At 40.8% G+C, this 20,146-nt stretch overlaps 1 protein-coding gene across 1 annotated transcript in view; it reads left to right on the top strand.

The window, feature by feature from the left end:
• Positions 1-17,455, top strand: part of PTPRQ (protein tyrosine phosphatase receptor type Q) — a 155,741-nt gene extending 138,286 nt beyond the window's left edge. The window contains exons 39-45 of the mRNA XM_050935707.1: positions 760-836; positions 3,731-3,865; positions 3,976-4,101; positions 5,945-6,093; positions 8,342-8,477; positions 16,290-16,413; positions 16,690-17,455. Of these exons, the coding sequence (XP_050791664.1) occupies positions 760-836; positions 3,731-3,865; positions 3,976-4,101; positions 5,945-6,093; positions 8,342-8,477; positions 16,290-16,413; positions 16,690-16,727 (785 nt within the window). The 3' untranslated portion in view covers positions 16,728-17,455. The remainder of the gene's footprint in view (positions 1-759; positions 837-3,730; positions 3,866-3,975; positions 4,102-5,944; positions 6,094-8,341; positions 8,478-16,289; positions 16,414-16,689) is intronic.
• The last annotated feature ends 2,691 nt before the right edge of the window (positions 17,456-20,146 follow it).

Raw genomic sequence — 20,146 nt, forward strand, 5'->3', positions numbered from 1 at the left:
CTCTAATTTACAGTTGCTAAGAACTGATATTCGTGTTACCCAATAACATTGTCAGAAGTGCTTCAGAAATCTTTCATTTTATAATATCTTTTCTTTTTACTGGTTTGCAGAAGCAAATGTCAGGAAATGGATAATTGATTTCAGCATATACCTATTCAGAATCTTTTTCACACATGACATTTTTCCTATTTTTCATCACTTTTATATACTTATAATGAGCCAAATTCTGAGGTCCTTCCTCAATTTTTACTCAGTTCTCACTTACGCCAACTTCCTGTTTTAGTGGTTTGCCTGGCTAAAGAATGAGTTAAAGCTCAATAAGGACCTCAGGACATGGCCTGGTGGTAGCAGAATATAACAGAACAAACAAATATAAATGATGAGGCCCAGGCTTGTAGTCTGATCCAGACAGAAGACTGCATCACCATTGCACCACCTCGTCAAAGGCACAACAGGCCTGTATACCTCAGATTGCAGGATTGGGACCTTAGACGTTTGCATTAGAAATAATCATCATGAGAAAAATGCATTGAAATGAAAAAAGCAAGGAAGGAGAGTAATTATACAACCAAACAGGATGGTTAAATAGTTCTTGGGAGTTGCAATTACTGTACTGTTTTGCCAAGGCAGATTTAATAAAATTAGCTAAACTAATGTAAACATTAATTTTGAATTCTCAGCATCATAACAACATCTGATGCATGTCATTGTAGTTTACAGGTAAACATCTCAATTAAATAGACTTTATTTCTGCTATAGATAACAACAACAGAGTAAAGCTGATAGCTGATGCTGGTATTCCAGGATCTGATTACATCAATGCCAGCTATGTGTCTGTAAGTTGGAAGTCTCTCATAATGCTTATCACATTTTTTCTATTTTTATTTTCTTTTACAAAGTGACTTAAAAGGGAATATATTTTATATCAGAACATGCTTCTAATGTTTTTTCCATCCACTGCAGCTGCTGTGAACACAGTCACTTCTAGCACTATGAATTCATGTGTCCAAGTGCATCATTGAACATAATTAGCTTTAAAACATTTAATTTGATTTGCTCAGTTTTATTGTTGAGTTGTGTTTATTAATAGTAAAACAACTGTAGTCAGCTAATTCATTTCTGGAAATTATCTCATCCCATTCCCATTGGAGCCAATTGTGAAAATCCCATTCATGTCAGTGGTGCCGGATATGGCGCTATTTTGTATTTCTTAGTTAAGGATTTTGGAGTATTGTATAAAAGATGCTATGTAAAAATAAATAGCAGTGAACTGAATATTCCTGTAACAATAGATAACATGTTTTTATGGTGGCCCTTATTATTTCATGCTAATTTTGTTGAGGAAAAATGTAAATATGCCACTTGACAACACACTAGCTGTGATATTGTTCAATGACATAACTGCTACCAAAATATTTTAATACAATTGAATAAGCTGATGTGTTTGAACATAGACAAAATAGGTTATTAAAATACTCTGTTGATGGAGGGAGAGAGCACAGTGTCTCTTTCCTCCAATCTTTCTGCAGAATAGAATAGATGTCATTCCCACCCTGCTCCAAATAATGCCTTCCCTGGAGTTTGGCTTTATTGGTAACTCAGAACATTTCTTCCCACACTTACCTGTTTCTCAGGGTTTTCTGCAGGATCTCCCTGCCTCTGCCTTTATTTGCCTGAACCATGGTAATGCCCCCTCGTGCATCCTGGTAAAATGATCAAGCTATCCCTGTTGCAATGATTATTATAATTATTTATTGTTTTTATTACAGTGGCCTCAACTGAGGTCAAAACCCCATTGCACTACACTCAGTACAAACAAAATAAGAGGCAATTTGTGCCATGCCGGTCTTCCCACATAAATAGATGAGACAGCAAAGTTTAAGTAAAAGAAAATAGCATCATCTCCATGTTACAGACAGGAAACTGAGGCACTGAGACTTGCCCAAGGTCATACAGAAAGTCTGTAGCAGAGCTGAGTATTGAACACTGGCCTCTTGAGTCCTGACTCCCATCTCACTGTCTTAAACATTATCCTTCCTTTCTATTAGTCAGCAACATTTACTCATTGCTTTATACAGTGTTCTAAACGGGTGGGTCAACAGAAGAGACCTTCCCCCCTGTTACAAATCCTGTTACAGAGCTGTAGTGCTGTTTGCCATGCTCAGGCCTCGGAGGTGGTGTTCTGAGTAGAGTGGAGGATGGACAGGTCTCCACTCTTCCCCTCACTGGCTAGTACTCAAAAGCTGATGCTGGGAAGCTCACACAGCATCTTCAAAAAGGCTGCGGAAAGTGCTACTGCGAAGAGCTCTCCCATGCAGGCATTTTTGCTTGCTTCTGACTTATGCAGGCATAATGCCTTTTGTCATCGTTGATGGGATATTGCAGCTGCCAAGGCCACCAATTCACAGAGCTACAACTTTGGTGTGTGTGTGTGTGTGTGTGTACACACGAGAGAGAGAGAAAGGGAGAGAGATCTATAAAGGGCAAAGTTATAGCTCAGAGAATTGGTGGCCTTAGCAGCTGCAATATCCTATTAATGGTGACAAAAAGCATTATGCCTGCATAAGTCAGAAGCAAGCAAAAATACATGCATTGGAGAACTCTTTGCAGTAGCTAGATAGATAGATATAGAAAGAAACACCCTGTATATACTATATAATATGTGGGAATTGGAATGCTACTTTTATTTTTACTGGTTCACCCATGAAGGGAGAAAACAAATAATTAATTCAGAGCTTTGCATCCCTGAGTTATAGCTCCTCACTTCACTGTTCAACTAGGGAGGATTAGTGTAGTTTCCCACTGCCACCTGTTATGTATATTATATATCAAATAAATAACAGGCAGCTGTGAATTATAGGACTGTAATTCCATTGAGGAGTTTTGATGAGGCTAATAAACTTTTGCACTGTTTGTTCTGTTTAATTACCAGAACTCCATGATGGACTATCAGCTCTGCAATATGACATTTCTTTTTTTAATTTTATATAATGCATAGAGTTTCTCGTGCTCCAATGGCCCCTTTAAGAAAACTGGTTCCATCCTGTGGAAGGACAGCCAGGGGGCACATGTACTGCAATCTCTGCTTGAAAAAACTGTTCTCATGCTTTTAATTCATTTTAGAATTATGTACAAAAACAGAAACCAAGATCATCCCTTCCATGGAAAAACCCACAGGGTAACTTCAGGGAATCCTCTCTCAGAGAGAGACTTAGAACATCATTTTTCAGGGCTGAGGTTCCCCCCAACCCTTTGGCAGGAAAAAGGCCACCTCTGAACCTGGACTGATCTATTGGAGGACAGGACGATGTATGTGGGCTCCCACCAGCTCTGGATCCATAGCAGTTTTGCACTAATAGAGCTGCACAACCATGCCCCCAGCCCCCCAGCCACAGCTGCCTGAGATCATGGGTGAAACTCTGCAGTAAAGGTAATACAGCCACAGGCTGTAACCTTGGGATATTTTTAATGACTGTAAGTAGCCATGACTTCAATTTAACAGACTTACTCAATAGAAAGAATCTCATCTATTGAATTATCCACATCACTTAGGCTTTCCTTGGAGGTTTCCCATGCAACAACTTGGCTGGCCTATTCCTGTTTAATTTATATATCTGACAAATTCACAACCTCTGGTGATATGGCTGCAGGCATAATTATGAGTCATACACACACACACACACACTTTTTGTTTGTGTATATCCATATATATTAAATATTTTCATTGTAGGGCTACTTGTGTCCAAATGAGTTTATTGCTACTCAGGGACCATTACCAGGAACAGTGGGTGATTTCTGGAGAATGGTGTGGGAGACTAGAGCAAAAACGCTCGTGATGCTTACGCAATGTTTTGAAAAAGGACGGGTAAGTTACCAGCATATCAGTTGTTAATGCATGCAATAACTGTAAATTATATATTCTTTCTATCATGATTATATATGTTCATTGTTAATAAGCATGTCCTCTGACCGCAGGTAAGATGTCACCAATACTGGCCAGAAGACAACAAACCAGTTACTGTGTTTGGAGATATAGTGATTACCAAATTAGTGGAAGATATTCACGTAGATTGGACTATCAGGGATCTAAAAATTGAAAGGGTAAGGGAAAACTGAAAAATGCTTTTATAAAAATACACTCTTAAATCCCCAGTGAATGTAAAATGTGTTCCATCCCACTCAGCTGTCCCTAAAAGTTCTTTTAATCCCAAATGTGCATACATTGCATTGTCTGTTTTTTCTGAATATTTTTAACTTTTTGAAAATTGTCTCCAGTTTCTGTCGCATGGAACTGATATGTGAAACCCAGATGATAGGAAGTAGAATATCAGGGATACTGAATCTCTAATCCCCTGGGAGTCAAAGTTTCTACCTGACTATCTCAATATCTTTTCTGGAAGGGAGTAATTATAAAAATTTGGGAATGATAAAAATCCCTTCTAATGCATCCCTCCCAGATAAAGCAACCAAGGGTGAGATTCTCTGGAACAGTGCAGCCGCTTTGTACTGCATCAGCAGCAGTAGTGCACTATAGAGCTGGCATAACCAGCCCTAGGAGATTCACCCCAATACAAGTGGCTCTCGATGTCTTAACACCACTGGCACGTTCTGCACTGGCATAGGAGAAGTGGTGTGAAGTCCCCAATGCTCTCGTGATCCACAACTGTAGTTTCAGGCTTTTGGAACCATTAGCAGCTAGTAACTACTAGAAGAGCACTTAAGCTCAGGAATCAGTCCTCCATATAGTGGCCAAGACAATCCTATGCCTCCTTTGGACCTCTAGCACTGACATACATAGTGTGCAATTCTGCCAGACTCCAGGATGTGACCCTCCATGTCCAAACATAAAGATGCATTATCTTTTCTTGGCACGCACTAGTGGAAACGGGTGACAAGTAAGCAACATCCCAATTTTCAGACTCCTAGGAATACATTATGTACATAGTACAGAGCAATGAAACATTTAAAAACAAAATTGTGAGATACAATACCTTTGTTTTGTAGTTAAAACAGAACACAGAAGCAGCCAAAGTAAAAAAGGGTTTTACAGCCAGAAATGTATGCTGGCAAAACACAAATTCATATCTGTTAACCAATATGAGGCTTTCAGAAAACACAAGTCATGCTCTCTAAGTGTTCCGTATGCAGTCACTAAAATACATTACACCTCAAATTGTGCCATTTATCTGTATGCCGATTAAGTATCCTGTATTTTTGTCTTTGTTCTTTGTTTTAAACCCACAAATGGAGTTATTGTTTGTTTATCTAAGGTTTTTTCCATGCAAGTCAACATGTACATTTTGCATCCGTAATCCCCGTCACCACATCCTACTTTACTAACATAGATCCAAATTGTCATTATGCGTTATACAGTAGTTAAGAAGTCAGGTTGTCCCTTCCTGCTTTTATGTATTATCATAACTGCTACAGTGGGGTAGTCGCCCACATATAATTTCCACCTGCTTTCTGGCCAACGAGTAATTGGAATTGGACCAGTTGACTGCCTTGACAGTAGCAAGTCAGTATAGGAAAGGGTCAGATGGAACACCTTCTCTGATTGAGTTTCAGCCAGCTTTGCTCATCGGGCTACTAGAAGACCTGGAGACACTTCAGCTTGTAATCTACAAATTAGACCCAGGTCCCGTCTGGCTTGTAAAGTCAAGGGGAGAGTTGAATCTCCTGCTGGCAGAGGTCATTAACACTTTCCCATGAGCGGACTGCTGCCAGCTTCCCGTAAACAACAGTCATTAAACCCATGAACAAGAAGTTATCTCCTGATGCTAGTACATTTGACAACAGTGTAAGTCTCAAACTTTCCTCTTTAGGTAAGGTTATTGAGAAGAAAGTGCTAGGGAAACTTAGGTGTTACAATTCACTTCTAGATCTAATATGGGTCTGTTTCAAAATTCTAATGCAGAACTTGTATGTAATTTGTGCTTCCCAGCATGGGGATTGTATGATGGTACGTCAGTGTAACTTTACTGCCTGGCCTGAACATGGAGTCCCTGAAACTACAGCACCATTAATCCATTTTGTCAAGCTGATCCGTGCAAGTCGAGCACATGATAACACACCTATGGTTGTTCACTGCAGGTAAGCAGAGAATTAAGTACATACATGAAATCAGTTTAAAGTGTTATACCATTTAAGTAAATATTAGTATGCAGAAAAGTTGCCAGATTGAAAGCAGTGGGGAAAAAAGGCTGCTCTTTTATTCAGAGTATAGCCCTGGCTGCAGTGCAAGTTTCCAAGCAATGTTCCTCAACTCTTTCTGAAGGTAGAAGACTGGTTTGTGTTTTTCCTTCCACCCCATGCAATTCAACTGATATGATGTCAGTGAGAGAGTTATTCCAGTATTTACCATACAGTCACATTAAAGTTCATTTCAGATTTCCTGTTTACTTAAAATAGGAGATATGCGTATGGTAACACTTGAGAAATGTTGACTTTTTAATGATTTCTACCATAATTATAGCTTTCTTTAAGGAAGAAGTGTTGAAAAGTTTAATTAAAATCTACATATGATATATTATCAGAAGACAGAAACTATATGGGAACTAGTAAAGAATGGAGACTTGGAATGGAAGATTGTATCTACAATCCCTTTCACATTCAAAGGCCAGATTTCAAAATTGGATCCTAAAAATAGATGCCCAAATCTATATGTTGGGGAGCTAAATACATGGTCTGGTTCTGAGATGTGTTCAGTTCTCATCACTCCCATTGATTTCATTTTCTACACCATTACACTATTGTTTCAAAGAGTAGTGTCTGAACAAGGCTGAATCTTCAGTAAGGTGGTCAGCAGGTCTGCATTTTACACAGTTCTTTCCACATTTTCAGATGGTCTCTCAGTGTCCCCACTGACCCAGTGGGCACATTCTGAAGTAGTGATTCAGGATAAGAACACTGTTCCAGATTCTCTGTTGTGCTCAGTGTGAGGGGACACTAAGCGATTTGGTTTCAGTTCTCAATTCTCTGCTCCATCTCTCATCTGTGTTCAGCCTATAATGCATTGGAACTTCTCTAACTTGCTCCAGCTGTCAATGTCACTAAGGGACCATTCACCAAATGGCCACTGCTGGAACATAATGCTTTCCTACCACTCCTCTTCCTTGCTCCCAACGCAACCCCTACACTAGAGGCTAGTGGAAGAGGCAACTCCACTGGCTCTATGCTTCTGAGGACTCCCCCGTGCTGGTGGTTGTCCTCAGATGGGAGGTAGGGCCAGATTCCATCCCCTTTGCACTGCAGAGAGTTGAAAAGAGGACAGAGAATTTGGCCCCCAGCCCATACTAAAGATGTTCCCTTGCTTATGTCACTATGACCTTGCAGCAGCAACGCATGTCCTCATAACCACAGGATTCATTTATTATAATACCTCTTAGCAGAGTTTCTCTCATGTTGCAGCTTTTACAGAGTGCAGTCACACATTTGGTGAGCAAATATGATCATGTTACTCCTATCCAGCATTTTTTGTACTGCTTGCTTATAAATGTGGGAATGATTTTAAGGTAACCTGTTACTTTTCAAACCCCTTAATTAAGAAGAATACCTGTGGCCACAAGAGAGTTGGACTTACCACTTCAGCCTAGTTATCTATTCCCACCTTTTTTCTTGTATAATAATTCACTGTGTAGAAGTCCTCTTTGTTTTGTTTAGTTTTAATAGAAATGCACCAAGAAATCCAAGGTTCAGTTTTGCGAAACCTTGTGATTGCAGTTTTGTTGCATTCAAACCAGCAAAGTTTGTTGGGATTCATATAAAACCTTTTTGGCTCCTTCCCATTCCTACAGTTTGCTAAATAGGATAGTTTTGGTTTAGCTGCACCTCATGAGTCAGGCTTTAGCTTTGCAAAACCAAAGCCAGGTCATAGTTCACATCTAGATTCCATTTTATCCCAATCAATAAAGGTACCAGAGTGAGAGGGTGGATAAAGGTTCTAGTTTTCGCCCAATTTTATTTTCACAATAAATTTATTTTTCGAGGTTTTGAATTCATAGATTCAAAGGCCAGATGGGACCATGGTGATCGCTTAGTCTGATCTCCTGTATAGCATAAGTCACAGAACTGCCCCAAAATTATTCCTGGAGCATATTTTTTTAGAAAGACATCCAGTCTTGATTTAAAAATTGTCAGTGATGGAGAATTCATGACTACCCTTGCAAAATTGTTCCAATGGTTAATTACTCTCACTATTAAAAATGTAAGCCTTATTTTCAGTCTGAATTTGTCTAAATTCAACTTCCAGCGACTGGCTCTGCTATACTGAAGATTTGCAATTATATATTAAAATAATTAGCATATAAACTATATATTATTTTGTATATATTTTTTACAGCGCTGGAGTTGGAAGAACAGGGGTTTATATTGCACTTGATCACTTAACACAACATATAAATGATCATGATTTTGTGGACATGTATGGACTTGTAGCTGAGCTGAGAAGTGAGAGAATGTGTATGGTACAGAACCTGGTAAGACATACAGAATTTATATACATCCTATGTTAAGAAATCATTTTGTTCTCTGAAATACTGCAAAAATGAGCAGCAAAACTTGTGAAAATCAGCCTTATTGTAAGTTTTCTAGTACTTCCTGCTCCTGGTTGGATTGGAAGCATTATACCAATAGGCTTTCTTGAGGTCTTTGACACTACTTCTCCCAGCCAAGGAGTGGAAAAATGAAAGGTCGTGTTTTTAAAAAATAAACCAAACTTTCTCAGACTTTGTAAAAAGGTTTGTTTTGAATTTTGGGTGAAGGTTCAGGTAATTTTTTTAAACCCAAACTTAATAATATCTTATTATATTTGGCTTTATTAACTCTTTCTGACAAGTAAATTCATATAAATATAGGGCTCCATCCTCCAAAAACGTAAACATGTGCTTTACCCATATCAATAATCCCATTGACTGACTTATTTTAAATTGACTTAAATAAGATTACACAAGTGAATTAAGTTATATGCACTCTTCAGAATTTGTAAGATAAGTGTTTGAAGAGCCTTCTGTGGGCCTAAAACACGATACATTTTTAGCAATCATATGCAAAGTGAGTATAAGTTATTAAGAGAAAAATAATTGAATTGCTAGTAAAAGGACTACCCTAAGCTTAGAGATCTGAGTTAGTGCTGCTTAGGGTGACCAGATGTCTCAATTTTATAAGGACAGTCCCAATTTTGGGGTCTTTTTCTTATATGGGCTCCTATTACCCGCCACTCCCTGACCCAATTTTTCACATTTGCTTTCTGGTCACCCTAATGCTGCTTTCCATGGAGCCTTAGTGGAATTTAAAGCTGCCCTTAATGCTCCAATTCAGTGTAATCCTTGTATTCATTCCTGTAGGTCTAATAGTATTATCTAATTCAGACGCTCTTAAATGTGGTATGAGAAACACCATTACTCCTTGGAGACCAGGCTTGTAACATGGTGCTGACTCTTCCTGCTTATTTCTAGCAGTTAAACTGTAAGCAATTGCTGTAGTTGCCTCAGGGTTCTTATATAATCATGAGGTGTAACTCTGGTTCCATTGAAGTAGGTGGCTAAACTCCCTCTGACATTAATAGGGTCTGGATGTCACCCACAAATGAAAAAGGAAATGGCTATGAGGTAATGTCTGTATTAAGATGCAGTACACAGTATGAAAATGTTTGAGATCCTTGATCTAACTCAATCACTGTAATTAAGGGTGCTTAGCTGTAAGAACTGCAGGTCTTAGACTGAGCTAATAAGGGGTGTGTTCTTGTTGTTAGGGTCAGACTTCAATGGGTGCGGTTTCAGACCCTTTGGAAGGGTCACTCTTGACCCAGTTGCTAGCTCATCGCATGCTCTTCCTTGCCAGCAGAGAGTGTGGTATCACTTTGAACCTCTTTGTCTAAGAGATGACTTACAAGCTTATCAATGTTTTATATTGAGACGTAGTCTCGTGCGGCATTCTGCCGAATACAGCCTGATGGTTTCAAAGCTATTTATGGGCATGTTCATACAAATACTTAGTTCGTGGCAAGCTGGGATGTTAATCTACAGAGCTCCTGTGTGCCACACACTAACTGTCCATGTGGACACTGCTGATGTACACTAGGTGTTCCCTAGTGTGCATTGACTTGCCACGGTTTGAAAGAGCAGGACAGCAAAATGCACTAGGGCAGTGATGTCCAAACTTATTTGATTGCGCACCCCATCAGTAAAAAAAATTTGAGCATGCACACCCTGCTGCGCCGGCTCTACCATTTTTGCCAAAGCAAAAAAAACAAAACAAAAAAACCAAAGTGCTCCTCCTGCCACACACCCCCAAGGATCCTCTTGTGCACCCCCTGAGGTGTGCGCACCCCACTTTGGAGACCACAGCACTAGGGAACTTTTAATGCTTGCCAGAAGAGCCCATATAGGCAGTTAGTGTGCAGCATGCTGGAGCACTGTAGATTTATCTTCCAGCTTGCTATGCAGTGAGTGTTTATGTAGATTGCCCTGCAAAAGGAGGCTTGTTCGGTTTGGGAAACATTCCTGATACCCATATTGGATCAGAGAATATGAGAAGTGAGATGACGGTGATGTGTAAAGTTAGTCTGTCCTTTCCAGCAGTTGAACCTATAAATCTGAGATTTGGGGATCTTAGGTTGAAAATTGAGACTATGGTACAATGTCATCTGGAAAATATTGTGGTCTGGTTGTTTATCGTTGGGATTTTTTCCCTTCTTTATTCTGTTTATTAACGGTTGGCATCAAAATGTAGAGTTCCATAGTGACAATAGATGTCTGTAGAGGGTTAAAAATATCCATTCTATTCTGTTTGTTCACTAGCAAATGTCAGTTTGGTAGTATGATGGGGTGTACAACCCACACTGGGCAACAAGGGGTAAAGGAACTGCTCTGGGTCCAGCCAATCCCTCCCTGCCACACCTGTCAGACATTTCGCTACTGGAGGAAGAGTTAAAAGGCAGGAGAACAGCTCATTTAGTGGCAGTGGCAGACCAGGGAAGAAAGCAGGCCTGCGACCTGCAGCTTCAGCAGATGAGAGTGGAGGGAAGGCAGAAATCTCTCCCTAAGACAATTGCCCAAAGATCCCTCCCTTAGGGAAAGGAGGACCTGCTACAGACAGCTGGAGAGGGCAGCATTTCCTCCCCTCCACCATATGAACTCTAGACTTTGGTAATCTCCTTTATTTTTTGTTTGGACTATCCCAGCAGAGGAAAGCCCTGAGCTGGCCCAGGAGGGTGGGCCATATTATGGGTGGAGGCAGGTGGTGCCTGAGAAAGACAGCTGCCATGTGGCACGCCACCATCAGAAGGTGCCTTGTGATGAGCGGGCGCCCTTCACACTGCCTTAATCCGGATCATGACTTTGGGACAGTTGCAGGAGGGGAGATGGGAAGAGGCCCAGAGAAGGCAGCCTTAAGCAGCCTTGGCTGTCAGATCATTGATAGCCCTCAGGGCCCTGGTTCAGAGCCCAGTGGAATGGGAGGGCCCAAGCTCCCCTACCAACTACCCTCCTGCAGGTCACAGGCCTTAACCCTGACCAATCAACCTCAGAGTGAGGACCATCACAGGTAAATTTAAATGTAGTACATGTAGCTAGGTGAGAAAATAACAGGACTCCTATCACTGAGATTTTACTGTGGTGAGGAGCACTGGAGCCAGTAGTCTTATACCCTTCACTGCAAATCAAATAATCTAAATGGCCTCAGTGGGAGGTCATTCAGTGGAGACCTCACCGAGCCAAACCATTACAAATAAAAAAGACAATAGATAAGGTCAAGGCTTATTTTAAAAACGTATGTTTGTCACTTTTGCTCGCCTCTGTGCTTACAGGTTCTGGCAGAGGCCAAAAATGGAAGTGCCAAAATGTAACACGAGAGGCTGTTCTCTTGATACTAATTTCCAATCTGATCAAGGCAGGAAGTATTGTCATTGTTACTTCGGTATAATATTGCAGTGTCATGAGAGAGCTTGTTCTTATCCAAGGCATTTCCAGCACAGTTTTGCAGAACCAGTAGGTACAATACTCCATGTCACCATTAAGACTGATCGAAACAGAATGAATCTTATTAGTTTTTGAGGGTTCTCCATTTTTTCCCTAAACGAAGCAGGGTTTTAGCAGACAAGGCTATTCTGACATTTTCATTATAAAACACCTCATAATGATCTCTAATTTGGGTTTTAAATTGTCAGCATAGAGAAGATACCAAGACAGAAGCAATTCCCTCCCACCTGCAATTAAAAGAATAAAAATAAAAAATCAGCCTCTCTTCAAATTGTAGGAATAAAATATAATAAAATAAATATCACCCTTTCTTTCCATACTTATAACACTGAAATTGTTTTACTTTTTCAGACCATTGTGTTGCAGTTTTGAACCGCTGGTACAGGGCTAGATTAAGAATAAGCCTAACATAGCTGTGCAGGGAAATAGGAAAAGGAGTAGAGACTCCTTCCTTGTCAACCTGTCTACCTGAATCTTAGCTCTAGGTGCCAGGAGAGTGCAGGGGCTGTGCATGAGACACTATCCTCAGGGAGGGGCAGGGACTAGGCCAGGCCATGACTCAACTCCTTTGTTCCCACTACACACAACATTTTATGTGTCAGTTAGCAGTATAGGGTTGCCAGGCATCCGGTTTTAGACTGGAATGCCCGGTTGAAAAGGGATCCTGGCGGCTCCAGTCAGCAGTGCTGACCAGGCCATTAAAAGTCTGATCGTTGATGCAGCAAGGCTAAGGCAGGCTTCCTCCCTGGCCTGTCTCTGCACAGTTCCTGGAAGCAGGCAACATGTCCTGCTGCTCTTACATGCAGGGGGAGCCAGGGAGACTCCACCCACTACTCCTGTCCCGAGCGTCAGCTCCGCAGCTCCCATTGGCTAGGAACAACTGCCAATGGAAGCTGTAGGAGCGGTGCCTGCGGGCACAGACAGCATGCAGAGCTCCCCGGCTCCTCTACCTAGGAGCCAGACATGCCCACTGCTTTCGGGAGCCATCTGAGGTAAGCACCACCTGGCCGGAGCCTGCACCCCAAACCCCCTCCTGCACCCCAACTCCCTGCCCCCACTTTAGAACCCCCTCCCACATCCTAACTCCCTCCCAGAGCCCATACCTCAAAATCCTCCTGCACTTCAACCTCTTGTCGCAGCCCTGAGCCCCTCCCGCACCCAGACTTCCTCCCGGACCCCACACCTCACACCCTCTGCTGCACCTCAACCTTCTGTCCCAGCCCTGAGCCCTCTCCTGGACCCCAAACCCCTCATCCCCAGCCCCACCCCAGAGTCCACACCCCAGCTAGAGCCCACAGCCCCTCCCACACTCCAACACCCTGCCCCAGCCCAGAGCCCCCTCACACAGTCCAAACCCATCAGCCCCATCCCAGAGCCCTCTCTCACACCCCAAACCCCTCATCCCCAGCCCCACCCCAGAGCCTGCACCCCCAGCCAGAGCGCTCACCCTCCCTGCACCCCAAGGCTCTGCCTCAACCCGGTGAATGTGAGTGAGGGTGAAGGAGAGTGAGCAATTGGGCGGCGGGGAATAGAGTGATCAGGGCGGGGCCTCAGAAGGGGCGGAGCAGGGGGCATGGCCAGGGTGTTCAGTTTTGTGCAATTAAAAAGTTGGCAACCTTACAGCACTACTGGTTAAGGAGTAAGCTGTACCCTAAAAAGATTATAGAAAATCACTCCCTTTTCCCCCTCCAGCACAACCGAGGCACTCTGGGAGGCATTGCGTCTCTCCGAGATCTTGTCTGCAACTGCCTGCACTTGTGACGGTGTGGAGGGTGCATGTCACTACATGCTGCAGTGACCATACTCTGTACAGTGGGTAGATACATGCAGCAGTGAAAGCCTCCAGCAGTGCGGATAAGGAGAAAGGTTCCAGCAGCCTAGAGCCTTTTCCCACTTGATTCTTTCACTGTGACAGGGAAAGGCTCTGCTAAAAGTAGCAGTGTAGACCTGCCGTCCCCATGCTTGGGTCAGTAGAGAGCTGTACAGTATATATATCCTAGGGTTCAGGAATGTAGGGCACTCTACACTACCTGCCTAAGCGATGGCTCACCACCTGCACTGCTGTCTATACCTGTGCTAGCTGCATGTGCAGCATCTGTACTCTACATGCCACCATATGGAGCCCTCAGGGGTGTTTCAGCTACACACAGCCCCTTACTCTGGGCTATACAGTAGAACAGGGGTTGGCAACCTCTGGCACATGGCTCACCTGGGTAAGCACCCTGGTGGGCCGGGCCAGTTTGTTTACCTGCTGCATCGGCAGGTTCAGTGGACCACGGCTCCCACTGGCCACGGTTCGCCATCCCAGGCCAATGGGGGCACCGGGAAGCTGTGTGGGTGAGGGATGTGCTGGCCGCGGCTTCCACTACCCCCATTGGCCAGTGGAAGCTGTGGTCTACTGAACCTTCTGAAGCGGCAGGTAAACAGACTGGCCCAGCCCGCCAGGGTGCCTACCCTGATGAGCTGCATGCCAAAGGTTGCTGACTCCTGCAGTAGAACCTCAAAGTTTCGAATGGAGAATGGAGGTTGTTCATAACTCTGAAATGTTTGTAACTCTGAACAAAGCATTATGGTGGTTCTTTCAAAAGTTTACAACTGAACATTGACTTAATATAGCTTTGAAACTTTACTATTCAGAAGAAAAATTCTACTTTTATCCATTTAATTTAAATGAAACAAGCGCAGAAACAGCTTCCTTACTTTGTCAAATCTTTTTTTTTAAACTTTCCTTTTTTTGTTAGTAGTTTACGTTTAACACAACACTGTGCTGTATTTACTTTTTTTTCCCTCTGCTACCGCCTGATTGCATATTTCCGGTTCCAAATGAGTGTGTGGCTGACCAATCAGTTCATAACTCTGGTTTTCTTAACTCTGAGATTCTACTGTATGTAAAATGCACAGTCTAGTCCAGGAGTAGGCAACCTATGGCATGGGTGCCAAAGGCAGCACACGAGCTGATTTTCAGTGGCACTCACACTGCGCAGGTCCTGGCCACCAGTCGGGGGGCTCTGCATTTTAATTTAATTTTAAATGAAGCTTCTTAAACATTCAGAAACCTTATTTACTTTACATACAACAATAGTTTAGTTATATATTATAGATTTATAGAAAGAGACCTTCTAAAAAGGTTTAAAATGTATTATTGGCACGCAAAACCTTAAATTAAAGTGAATAAATGAAGACTCGGCGCACCACTTCTGAAAGGTTGCTGACCCCGGTCTAGTCCCTAATGAATTATTTTTTTTCCAGGAAAAGACCCTACAAAAAGGTTTTTGGCACATCATGTGCTCCCCTTCATCCTTTTTCCTGCCCCAATAGGAATTTCAGAAAGATGTTCAGTGCATACAAGTGGGCGCTGCTTTGGCACAACAGACTTTACAGCTTTTGGGGTTCAAAATCTGAATAATACAAACTATTTAAACAATTTATGTTGTTGTAACTTCAGTCTGTCAGGTCACAGCTCATATTTGCCTGATGGATCCATTACAGAACAAGATATCTTCCCCAAAAAAGGCTTTACTACAATGGTATTTTGAAGCACCCTATCATGTCAATAAGGATTTCAGGAAACAATATATGCAAAAAATATGTATTGCTACTGTATACTGCAGAAGCTCTGAAAGTTTATTGTTTCAATTATCTGTGCCATGAGAATTACTGATTCCAGAGACATACCCATCTAAATGAAACCCTCATTATGTATTAGAAACAGTTTGAATGATTAAGAGTTTTATCCCAATGCACAAAAGCCAAGAAAGTCAACATTTTTATTTCTAAGCTGGTTCTCAAAATGTCCTCTATAACAGGCGTCTATCTTTAGAAGGGATTTGTTTTTTCTGTCATGAACAGGCCACATATTAAGTGAATGGAATTTAGTGGATTTTTTGCATTTGACTGCTCCCTGCTGGCTTTCAGCATGCTAGGAGGGAGGAAAGTTTCTTCATTTAAGTGCTTGATATATGTGGTTCAGCTCCTTCAGTCTGAATCAAATGTTGAAAAACAAGCTGAACACATTTTTTCATATATAACTAGCTTTGAGGGAATGGTGTGGTGCAGTTATGTTTGGAATAATTTTGTATATTTGACTGAGCATAGTAATTAACATGCCTATAGACTAATAATTGATAATTCATAATTATGAAAATTGGGTCAGACATAAGACATTATCAAAGGGTTGGAACAAGTTGCAAAACTAGAATTACTTTCAGAACATCTATAGGTTTTTATTCAAAATTGCTTTAAAATATTTTGTTATTAAAAGCAAATTTTTCATCATAAATTCATGGAACCTCTAACTTTTACGTCATACAGGCACAATATATTTTTTTGCATCAGTGTGTTTTGGACCTATTGACAAGCAAGGGAAGCAGTCAGTCCATATGTTTTGTAAATTATTCAGCGCTGCAAAAGATGGACTCTTTGGATGCCATGGAAGGTAAGTAGATACAGATTGTTCCAAAGTTATTTTTTCCTAGCAGGTGCTTTGATTTGTTCATACTAATAAGCATACTTTGACAAGCACTTGGAGGCTTGATAAGTGCAAAGTTATGGCTTTCTGCTGCCCTTTAACCCAGATTATGGTATCAGTCATTGCTCAAGCTATTTACATTTTTCAACAGAAATTCTTTCAAATACACACTAAGAGTTATCAGTAATAGGTTAATGTTCATTTAAAAAGCAGTTTAATTTTATGTATTTGTTTCTGTTGTAGGTGATGTGGAACTTGAATGGGAAGAAACTACCATGTAAATATTTAAAGCAAAGATTATTAGGTCTTGAAAACCAAATAGTATTTTTCTAAATGTAGGGGCCAAAACAAATCCCCTTATAATGAATTAAAAACAAGCATTTTTTTTAATGTTGAAGTGATTCCTTTTCTATCAATGTGCCTTCATAAATGTGATAAATTATTTTATGCACATCACTAGGCAATAAAGATCAGCAATACTTTTGCCCAGATTGCAGTTCTGTTGTTATAGAAATAACTCAGTATGTATTTATATTGAAAGTGTGCTCTCAACAAATGCTCCTTTTCCCCAGTTATCTTGTAAAAGATTAAAAATGAGCCAAATGTGAAGGAAAATGTTCATATTCCTAACGTACATAATTCAGTGTGAATTTAATGTATTCTTTTGTTTGGTTTTGAGTAAAAGCTTGAATTCTTTGACTCAGTCATGTTAGTTTGGCCTCAAGGGTGTTGACAATTCTTGTGGATTACTTCCAATACTGTCACAATGATCTTTACATAAATGTATGTTCTTGTGTTTTAAATCTGCTGTTTTATGAGTGCTAGGATATCATCTCATGATCCTGAACAGCTGAAGAGTCACCCCCTGACACTGCGAGGATTATTCAGCTTTTGCACAGCACACAGTAGCTCTTCACGGATAGTTGGGGCTATTTAAGCTAAGTTGTGATCACCCGGTTGTTGTTTTTAAATGTTGCTAGTGATTGCACATGTTTGATGATGAAGAAAAGATCTCACATTCCTGCTACTTTTGTAAAACTGAAAGAGAAAAAAAAATAAAGTTTTAAATGTATTACATATTATAATGTACAGTAGATTGATTTGAGTAATGTACTGTATACCTTCTTTCAAATGACCTGAATACAATCTTATACACGGTCTTCATAAGGAATACTCAGAAATTCAATATTAAAATATTTTATTGTTCAGGTGTATAAAATCAAACTTTGTTGCCTTCACATTGGCATGAAATAAGTCACTGAAGCCTTTGAAACGCATGGCTGACAATATTTTGTGTTGGCACAATTCCAGAGAGCACTGATTAATAAACCCCAAATCCTCAGCTCCTGTTGCTGCATCATCAAGGGTAGATCCAAAGATTGAATAGAAGAGTCAGGAGGTTCTCAATCGAGTAGCAAAGCATAGAGTGATAAATAGAGGGCCATAGGAAAATAAACTTACCATGCACTTGGATTTTACTAGGAAGCCCGGTGCTTTATTACAGGTTTCAGAGTAGCAGCCGTGTTAGTCTGTATCTGCAAAAATTTGTTAGTCTCTAAGGTGCCACAAGTAGTCCTGTTCTCAGCGATTTATTGACATTCTCATAGCTTTGCACTGATTCATTTTTAAATATTATGTGAGGAAACATAAATGTTCTACTACAAATCAATAATACTATCAAATTTGGGCCTAAGTACTCTAGGAGAAACCTGCCTGAGTGCAAAAAACAATAAGGAAACTATAGAAAGTTATCTTCGTAGAGCGCCCAGCTCATATTTGCGTTGGGGAGAAGGAGTTTCCAGCCTTGTGGAGGGGACAAGTGGTTCAACTTTCCAACTCTGAGGAGCCTCAGGTAAATCAGGCCATTCCTTCTGCAAACTGGGACACCTGCAAGAAAGATATACAGTGTGAGTATGTACCTGATCTATCTGTAACAGAAAGTTAACTGGACTCTTACCTAGCTCATATACCAAATAGACAGTGTTGTACAGTACAATAACTTCATATTTATGCAGGAGTAAATTTCAGTAAGGGTCTGGTTTCTTTCTGTAAATTAGAAGAGATCTTTTGTGAATAGGCAAATGACTATCAAAAGCAGAACTGAGGGAGGGGAAGAGGGTTTGAGGGCATTTTAGAGAAGTATTTTTGGGAAAATGTCTTTCAGCAAGACCAACAGTATTGCAGTGTCACCTGTCAACCTAAAGGAAAAACAATGCCTTTTAAAGCCGTACAGAAGGAGAGGTGATGTCCGCAGCTGTTCAAATCTCTGGTGAACCATTCTGTACAGCTTTAGTTTCATTTGGTTCACATGAAACATGTGGTCTTCATTTATTATACATATGTTTTAAAGTATTTTGAAAAATTGCCTACAAGGGTCTTGTAGATGTTTTTCATGATTGTATTTGTACTTGGTAGCAGTACGTGTAACCCTATGATAAAATGACATTATTGAGCTATAGTGTTTTAACCACAGTGCTAGACTGAAAGTATGTTTGTAATTTCTATAATTAAATTTTTTTCAAAGGCCTAATTAGTCCTGTGCAGCTTAAAAGTGAACTCTCCAATGTTCCAAAAGTGATTATAATTGTTTGTATTGTATCAAAATGACTCCTATAGAGATTCTTGCATCTTTCTTTAAAGCATCTGGAATCAGTTGCTGTCAATGACTGGATTTAAAGGAACACTACTCTGACAATCCAGTATGACACTTTTTATGTTCCTGTGATTACTTTATGTTAAAGCCAAAAACTTTAAAATGTTTTAAATATTTCATTGTACAGTTTTATGTAGGCAATCTGATAATCTGCCTTTGGATATTTCAGTGTTATCTCTTCAGTCAGGGTCAGATAGTAGCCAACCCAATCTGAGCACAGCTCACAGGACTTCAGCACATGGAAGGAAATTGCTCATGCTCTCTGAGCAGCTGAGAAGGAGCTGCTCTGCTATCTGTACTGCAGTAATCCACGAACCTTTATATGTACCCATCCATGGGGAATGAGGAAGAGAAGATGTCCATGTCACAATAGATCCTACAGACCCGCCCATGAATGCCATGCTTGACACAATATACCCTCTGTCCATAGCTCCACATCACCCATAAATCCTGCCCTCCGATCCCCATCTTTTGCCACAGGAACCAAGGGGGCAAGATCAGAATTTGGCCATTTTGTGAATAAATGGCTATTTTGCAGCATTGCTGTATGCAGTGTTGTAGCTGTCTCAGTCCCAGGATAGTAAGAGACAAGGTGGGTGAGGTAAAATCTTTTATTGGATCAACTTCTGTTGGTGAGAAAGACAAGCTTTCGAGCTTACACAGAGCTCTTAGAAGAGCTTGTCTCACACCAGCAAAAGTGAGTGCAATAAAAGATACTACCTCACCCAGCTTGTCTTTCTATTTCACAACATGGCATTTTTAATTTTTCAGATGATGTTTTACTGACTCTTCAGATAATATTTGAGTAGAGATGTTATGATAGCACCATATTGCTAAAGTAGTCAGTGTAACCTACTTTATCAAAAACAGAAATGAAACCAAACAACCAACCTGTGAAAGTAAACCTGCCATCCTGGAACAGTCCTCTAGAATTTAATAGATAGTGAAAACTTTTCTTTAGGATTTTACCCATCCTATATGATGTCCTGCACTTAGGAAGGAAGAATCCCATGCACGACTACAGGCTGGGGACCGACTAGATAAGCA

Source organism: Gopherus flavomarginatus, chromosome 1, assembly GCF_025201925.1.
Source record: "Gopherus flavomarginatus isolate rGopFla2 chromosome 1, rGopFla2.mat.asm, whole genome shotgun sequence".
Taxonomy (NCBI): Eukaryota; Metazoa; Chordata; order Testudines; family Testudinidae; genus Gopherus; species Gopherus flavomarginatus.